An 8,043-nucleotide genomic window follows, 5' to 3' on the forward strand; every position below is an offset into this window, starting at 1 on the left:
GCTGGTGTCTCAGCAGGTTGAATGACTGCGTGAATCGCATCCCACATTCAGAGCAGGTGAATGGCTTCTCCCCAGTGTGAGTGCGCTGGTGTGTCAGCAGGTTAGATGATTGAGTGAATCCCTTTCCACACTCGGAGCACATAAATGGCCTCTCTCCAGTGTGAACTCGCTGGTGTGTCAGCAGGGTGGATGACTGAGTGAATCCTCTCCCACACTCAGAGCAGGTGAACAGCCTCTCCCCAGTGTTACTGTATTGGTGAATTTCCAGCTCAGACAGGTCTCTGAATCCTTCCCCACATTTCCACGGTTTCTCCTCAGTGTGACTGCACTTGTGTCTTGACAGGCCAGATGATTGTCTGAATCCTTGTCCACACACAGAACACGTGTACAGTTTTGCCCCATTGTGAACCGTGGTTTTTCCTTCCCTGCTCAAGGTTCAGTTATATTCAGGTTACAATAAATTGGGCGACTCAGTCAGATCCTGATGTGATGTTTGGTCTGAGTTTCCTGACGCAAATCCTCCCCTTCTAAAACTCTGTGAAATTGATTTAAAACAGTGAAAAGGGAGTGAGAGAGATCCCACAAAAACACAAAGGCAGGTTGTGAAATTGAGCTGAATGAATCTGGTCATTTGTGGGGCCGGCACTAGAAAAAGTTACCATGGAAACTGCTGGATTGTCATAAAACCTCAACTGGTTCACTAATGCCTTTCAGGGAAGATAATCTGCCATCCAGTCTGGGACTACACAAGGCTCTGGCCTCAATGGATGGAGAGAGAGGTGGGGGCAAAGGAGGGACTTAATGTATCTACAACTCAACCAGTGGTTTGAACCTTAAAACCGTTAACCTGCACACCGAGAAGGATCAGGGTAAGAGGTGTATGTGAACACCATCATCTCCAAATTCCCTCCAACTTTACACACCATCCTCCCTTGTCTGACACCCAGGATTGGATGAGCAGTAATTGCCTTCGTTAAATATTGGAAGATGAAGGCTATCATCTTCAGCCCTGCAACAAATTCCACTTCCGAACCACTGACTCCATCTGTCCCCATTGCGACTGTCTGAGGCTGAACCGGAGTATTCACAGTCTCAGTAACATGTTTCACTTCAAACTGAGCTTCCAAACATATCCTCATAGAATCTACAGCACGGAGACAGGCCCTTCGGCCCAAACTGGTCCATGCCCACCAGAAATGCCCATGTAAGCTAACTCCATTTGGCCCATATCCTTCTAAACCTTTCCTATCCATGTATCTGTCCAAATGCCTTTTAAATGTTGACAATGTCCCTGCCTCAACCACTTCCTCCGGCAGCTCATTCCACATACGTACCACCCTCTGTGTAAAAAAGCTGCTCCTCAGGTTCCCATTAATTCTTTCTCCTCTTAACTTAAACTTATGCCCTCTAATTCTTAATTCCCCAACCCTGGGAAAAAGACTGAGTGCATTCAACCTATCCATGCCTCTCATGATCTTACACACCTCTATAAGATCACCCCTCAGTCTCCTACGCTCCAAAGAAAAAAGTCCTAACTCATCCAATCTCTCCCTATAACTTGAGTCCTGGCAACATCCTTGTAAATCTCTTCTGCACTCTCTCCAGTTTAATAACATCTTTCCAAATCAAGGTGACCAAAACTGAACACAATATTCCAGGTGCAGCCTCACCAAAGTCCTGTACAACTGCAACATAACTTCCCAACTCCTATACTCAATGCCCTGACTGATAAAGGCCAGCATGTCAAAAGCCTTCTTCACTGCCCTATCTATGTGTGACTCCACCTTAAGAGAACCGTGCACCTGGACTCCAAGGTCCCTCTGTTCCACGATACTCCCTGAGGTCCGACCATTCACTGTGAAAGTTCTACCTTGGTTTGACTTTCCATGATGCAACACCTCACACTGATCTGTATTTAACTCTATTTGCCACATCACCACCTACACTACCTATTTCCACCTCAGTGACATCGCCCCACTTTGTCCTGGCCTCAGCTCACCTGCTGCTGAAACCAGGTGGAGGAAGAAATTGCTAAGCAGATTATGGATAGGTGTGGGGGGCACAGGGTAGTTGTCATGGGGGACTTTAACTTTCCAAATATTGATTGGTACCTTTGTAGGTCGAATAGTTCGGATGGGGCAGTTTTTGTGCAGTGTGTGCAGGAGGGTTTCCTGACACAATATGTGGATAGGCCGACAAGAGATGGGGTCACAGTGGATTTGGTACTGGGAAATGAACCGGGCCAAGTGTTAGATTTGGTTGTGGGAGAGCACTTTGGAGATAGTGACCACAATTCGGTGTCTTTTGTTATTGCAATGGAGAGGGATAGGGCCGTACGGCAGGGCAAGGTTTATAATTGGGGGAAGAGGTAATTATGATGCGATTAGGCAAGAATTAGGGGGCATAAGATGGGAACAGAAACTGTCAGGGAAAGGCACTAATGAAAAGTGGAATTTTTTCAAGGAACAAATACTGTGTGTCCTTGATAGGTATGTCCCTGTCAGGCAGGGAGGAAATGGCCGAGTGAGGGAACCATGGTTCACAAAAGAGGTGGGAAGCTTATGAGGAAACAAGGTTCAGATGGCTCGATTGAGGGTTACAAGTTAGCAAGGAATGAGCTGAAAAAGGGGCTTAGGAGAGCTAGGAGGGGACATGAGAAGTCCTTGGCGGGTCGGATCAAGGAAAACCCCAAGGCTTTTTACTCTTATGTGAGGAATAAACGAATGACCAGGGTGAGGTTAGGGCCGGTCAAGGACAGTAGTGGGAACTTGTGTATGGAGTCAGTAGAGATAGGAGAGGTGATGAATGAATTCTTTTCTTCAGTGTTCACCAAGGAGAGGGGTCATGTTTTTGAGGAAGAGAAGGCGTTACAGGCTAATAGGCTGGAGGAAGTAGATGTTCGGCGGGAGGATGTACTAGCAGTTTTGAATAAACTGAAGGTCGATAAGTCTCCTGGGCCTGATGAAATATATCCTAGGATTCTTTGGGAGGCAAGGGATGAGATTGCAGAGCCTTTGGCTTTGATCTTTGGGTCCTCACGGTCCACGGGGATGGTGCCAGAGGACTGGAGAGTGGCGAGTGTTGTTCCTCTGTTTAAGAAAGGGAATAGAAATGACCCTGGTAATTATAGGCCGGTTAGTCTTACTTCGGTGGTTGGTAAGTTGATGGAAAAGGTCCTTAGGGATGGGATTTATGACCATTTAGAAAGATGTGGATTAATCAGCGGATAGTCAGCACGGATTCGTGAAGGGCAAGTCGTGCCTCACAAATTTGATAGAATTTTTTGAGGAGGTAACTAAGTGTGTTGATGAAGGTAGGGCAGTTGATGTCATATACATGGATTTTAGTAAGGCGTTTGATAAGGTCCCCCATGGTCAGCTTATGATGAAAGTAAGGAGGTTGGGATAGAGGGAAAGTTGGCCGATTGGATATGTAACTGGCTATCTGATCGAAGACAGAGGGTGGTGGTGAATGGAAAATTTTAGGACTGGAGGCAGGTTGCTAGCGGAGTGCCACAAGGATCAGTGCTTGGTTCTCTGCTATTTGTGATTTTTATTAATGACCTAGAGGAGGGGGCTGAAGGGTGGATCAGTAAATTTGCTGATGACACCAAGATTGGTGGAGTAGTGGATGAGGTGGAGGGCTGTTGTAGACTGCAAAGAGACATAGATAGGATGCAAAGCTGGGCTGAAAAATGGCAGATGGAGTTTAACCCTGATAAATGTGAGGTGATTCATTTTGGTAGGACAGATTTAAATGTGGATTCCAGGGTCAAAGGTAGGGTTCTGAAGACTGTGGAGGAACAGAGAGATCTTGGGGTCCATATCCACAGATCTCTGAAGGTTGCCACTCAAATGGATAGAGCTGTGAAGAAGGCCTATAGTGTGTTAGCTTTTATTAACAGGGGGTTGGAGTTTAAGAGCCGTGGGGTTATGCTGCAACTGTACAGGACCTTGGTGAGACCACATTTGGAATATTGTGTGCAGTTCTGATCACCTCACTATAAGAAGGATGTGGAAGCGCTGGAAAGAGTGCAGAGGAGATTTACCAGGATGCTGCCTGGTTTGAAGGGTATGTCTTCTGAGGAAAGGTCGAGGGAGCTTGGGCTGTTCTCTCTGGAGCGGAGGAGGTTGAGGGGAGACTAAATAGAGGTTTATAAAATGATGAAGGGGACAGATAGAGTGAACGTTCAAAGACTATTTCCTCGGGTGGATGGAGGTATGACAAGGGGGCATAATTATAGGGTTCATGGTGGGAGATATAGGAAGGATATCAGAGGTAGGTTCTTTACGCAGAGAGTGGTTGGGGTGTGGAATGGACTGCCTGCAGTGATAGTGGAGTCAGACACTTTAGGAACATTTAAGCGGTTATTGGATAGGCACATGGAGCACACCAGGATGATAGGGAGTGGGATAGCTTGATCTTGGTTTCAGATAAAGCTCGGCACAACATCGTGGGCCGAAGGGCCTGTTCTATTTTCTATGTATGACTTACTCAGTTAATGGTAGGTGTTGGGGAGAGTTATAGCACAAAAAGATCTAAGGGTACATGTTCATAGCTCCTTGAAAGTGGAGTCACAGGTGGACAGAGTGGAGAATAAGGCATTCGGCATGCTTGGTTTCATTGGTCAGAACATTGAATACAGGAGTTCGGACATCTTGTTGAAGTTGCGCAAGACATTGGTAAGGCCACACTTGGAATACTATGTACAGTTCTGGTCACCCTATTATAGAAAGGATATTATGAAACTAGAAAGAGTGCAGTAGAGATTTACTCGGATGCTACCGGACTTGATGGTTTGAGTTATAAGGAGAGGCTGGATAGACTGGGACTTTTTTCTCTTGGTCTGAGGAGGCTGAGGGTGATGTTATGAAGGCCTATAAAATAATGAGGGGCATCGATCAGCTAGATAGTCAATATCTTTTCCCAAAGGTAGGGGAGTCTAAAACTGGAGGGCATAGGTTTAAGGTGAGAGGGGAGAGATAGAAAAATGTCCAAAGGGGCAATTGTTTCGCACAGAGGGTGGTGAGTGTCTGGAACAAGCTGCCAGAGGTCGTAGTAGAGGGGGTACAATTTTGTATTTTACAAAGCATTTAGACATGGGTACAGAGGAATATGGGCGAAATGCGGACAATTGGGACGAGCTCAGGGGTTTTAAAAAAAGGGTGGCGTGGACAAGTTGGGCCGAAGGGTATGTTTCCATGCTGTAAACCTCTATGCCCTGTTTGCCCTGGATCAAACTGACACCCAGGAACTCCCAAATGCTGCAGCTTGAATGTGTACTGATAAACTATTTCTTTTATCCAATGATAATTTATTTTGGTTTTTAAGTATTTTATTAACCTTAACACCTGTTGCTATACTATTTTGATCCTTAGGAACAGAATAAATCTTCGTTACTTAGCAGATACTCACCAAAAATCTGGCTTCTTCTCCTGTCGAAGAGTAAGATCACTTCCCAAAGGCTGAGAAAGTTAGAAAGCAAAAGGGCACCTCTTTCCCTTCCTTCCCTAACTCCCTTAATTACCCAACTCCCAGAATTATATTCTAAGCTGCACTCAAGTGATGCCGGTTCAGAGCTGTTTCTGAGCTGTAGATTCAATACAATACTCACTTGCAGACATGGACATCAAGGCCTGTATGGGTCTCCAGGCCATCATGCACACATCATGATAGGGAGGATGGAGATGGTGTTGCCAGCCATGTACATGATGAACAGATTCATGGGCAGCTGTTTCAATGGGCCCAAGGCGGTGTCCCAGCAGGACTGAAAACAGAAAGTGAGCAGGGTATCAGTAAAGGGGGCCGGTTTGGGGAGGCCATATGCTGATCTTATACCCAGGCCTGGAAGTAAGGATGACGATTAACCCTTTAACACACAGGCTGCTGTGGTTCACCAAGGTACTTCACCACCGTGGACAAACCAGGGGCGTTGTCAGCCACACACTAAAGACACATTCAAATCCAACTTACTTTCTCAACCAGGATCCGGTCTGTTTCTTGGACGCAGATGTCCGGTAGCTGTTTGTCCGAATATACGACTGGGTACATGGAGTCTCTCTGGCCACACTGTTGATCACGGCTCCTATGAGAAACAGAAAACACAAGTGGGTCACCCTTTCAAGACCTTCTTTAAAGAGGGAGTCTCTCTGTTGACGACCCCAACATGGTGGCAATAGTGCCAGCATGAACTAAAGCTTGGGCAAACCTCAGACACACACTGCCGTTGTGTCCACTGAACTGCCACGGGAATGGAGGGCTGCAGAAGTGGATTTAGTGTGAATTGATAATCAGGGTGCCAATCCGCTTGCCCTCCATTTAGGGACAAAGTGACAAATCACCACATGTACCAAATTATCTCGGGGACCTGGGGTGGAGGGTGCTGCACGCAGCAGTGCCGTGCAACCGTAGGTTTTTCCGGTACACGGGCTCCCAAGACTGCCCTTTCTGTGGCCTCGTGGAGTCCGTGGACCATGTCTACGTTCTGTGTTTTAGGCTGCACACCCTTTTTGGTTTCCTCAAACACCTTTTACTGATGTTTTGTTTGCACTTCAGTCCCACGCTCCTGATCTACGGGCACCTGGTGCGGAGAGGGGCGGGTCGGGATGCTGACCTCCTCGTGAACCTGCTCCTGGGCCTGGCGAGACGCGCCATCAATAGGTCCAGGCAGCGGGCGATCGACGGGGCCGTCCATCCCGACTGTCTGCCCCTCTACCGCGGCTACATTCGCGGCCAGGTGTCTCTGGAGAGGGAGCATGCGGTGTCCACGGGCGCGGTTGACGCCTTCCGCGACCGCTGGGCGCCGCAGGGGCTGGGGTGTATTATCGACCCCGATAATCACCTTTTGGTTTGACGTTTTAAGTTTCCTTTCGACTTTGATTTTGGTTCGGGCTGTTCCCCCCTTCCTTTTGGGGAGCCGCCCCTTTTACTTTGTCCCTAAGTTAATTTGAGTTCGTTTACTTGATTGGTGCCGAAAGAGCTACCAAATTGTATCTTGAAAACAAACACTGCGGGACATTGAGAGAGATCCAGTTCAGCACCCGGCCCTGGAAACGAGCAATCGTTCCTCCAACCACCACCGCAGTTGGCATCTGATCAGGTGGAGGGGCCGAAACCAAAAGGGCATCGCAGGGTCATGACCTGGGGAAAAGATGCCAAGTGGGGTCTGAGTGGTTTCTGGGGGATTTGAGGGGCTGCTTTGTGCTGAGGAGCTCGGTGAGGGGTAAAAGAGGCGCGAAAAACCCGGGGTTGGGAAGTTTTGGGTTGGTGCCACGTCCCCGGGTCAGTGTGCGGTGGCGTCCCCTCGGGAGAGGCGGGCTGACCCGGCTTGTCGCTTACTCGAGACCCCGGCTCCCCGCGCGGCCTCCGCACCTGCTGGTGCCGCTCAGGGTCCGCTTGTGCCAGCACGCGCGGTTGTCAAGCCCCGCCCCTGCAGCCATGACAACGCCGCCGACAGTTAATCGTCCCCCCTTTCAAATCTGATTCCGATCAAGAGAAGAAGCCGCGTATTTCCGTCAACAAAACACTCCCGCTCCAATGCGCATGTGCAAGCCCAACCGCCTAAGCGTTCTGCGGGCACCGCCCAAAGCCCCGCCCCCACATCGTCGTCATCTTTTTTAGGGGCACATCTGTTCCGACACTTCACCTTCTGTCCAAATGGAGCACGTTTGCCCCGCACAAAGATGGACATCACTTAATGTCAGAGATATTTGCAATATTGAGTCCAGATGACCCTTTATCAAAGCAAAAAGAAATAGCAAGTGGGAGGTATTTATACTGCAGGGTGAGGGAATGAAAGATGAGCCATAGCCACAGAAACCAGGGGAAAAGACTGCTAATGGCTGTCCACATTCTCTCTGTGGACAACCATTATAGCACCAGGGACTCATGTTCGTTTCTCGGCTTGGGTGACTGTGCGGAGTCTGCACGTTCTCCAGGTGCTCCTGGAGAACATGCTCCTCTTTTTCTTCTCATGAAAATCCAGTATTTCCGAATGCCCTGAATGAATTTTGAGGCCCAGGTCAGAGCGAATAAATAAAAGCA

General features: G+C 48.3%; 1 protein-coding gene across 3 annotated transcripts; it reads right to left on the bottom strand.

The window, feature by feature from the left end:
- Nucleotides 1–410: 410 nt before the first annotated feature.
- LOC144486191 (ER membrane protein complex subunit 4-like) lies at nucleotides 411–7,500 on the bottom strand. 3 transcript variants are annotated; one of them, XM_078204282.1, is made up of 4 exons: nucleotides 7,372–7,500; nucleotides 5,974–6,085; nucleotides 5,615–5,767; nucleotides 411–535 (listed from the first exon to the last, which is right to left on the bottom strand). In XM_078204282.1, exons 1-3 carry the CDS (start codon nucleotides 7,437–7,439, stop codon nucleotides 5,657–5,659), a joined length of 291 nt encoding a protein of 96 aa, XP_078060408.1. In that variant the 5' UTR covers nucleotides 7,440–7,500; the 3' UTR covers nucleotides 411–535; nucleotides 5,615–5,656. The 3 variants fall into 3 exon arrangements, with proteins under 3 accessions (XP_078060408.1, XP_078060409.1, XP_078060407.1); XM_078204283.1 differs by lacking the exon at nucleotides 411–535 and adding an exon at nucleotides 2,893–3,089; XM_078204281.1 differs by lacking the exon at nucleotides 411–535 and having other exon boundaries at nucleotides 5,506–5,767.
- Between the last annotated feature and the right edge of the window lie 543 nt (nucleotides 7,501–8,043).

This window comes from Mustelus asterias, unplaced genomic scaffold (genome assembly GCF_964213995.1).
Source record: "Mustelus asterias unplaced genomic scaffold, sMusAst1.hap1.1 HAP1_SCAFFOLD_296, whole genome shotgun sequence".
In the NCBI taxonomy this organism is placed as follows: Eukaryota; Metazoa; Chordata; class Chondrichthyes; order Carcharhiniformes; family Triakidae; genus Mustelus; species Mustelus asterias.

What these genes read in the sequence shown, in the direction of transcription:
- LOC144486191 (XM_078204282.1), bottom strand. Translation starts at nt 7,439, where the DNA reads ATGGCTGCAGGGGCGGGGCTTGACAACCGCGCGTGCTGGCACAAGCGG. An exon ending in ACCCTGAGCGGCACCAGCAG is followed by an intron (nt 6,086 to 7,371) that starts GTGCGGAGGCCG and finishes TGTTTCTCATAG; the next exon opens with GAGCCGTGATCAACAGTGTG. An exon ending in ACCGGATCCTGGTTGAGAAA is followed by an intron (nt 5,768 to 5,973) that starts GTAAGTTGGATT and finishes TTCTGTTTTCAG; the next exon opens with TCCTGCTGGGACACCGCCTT.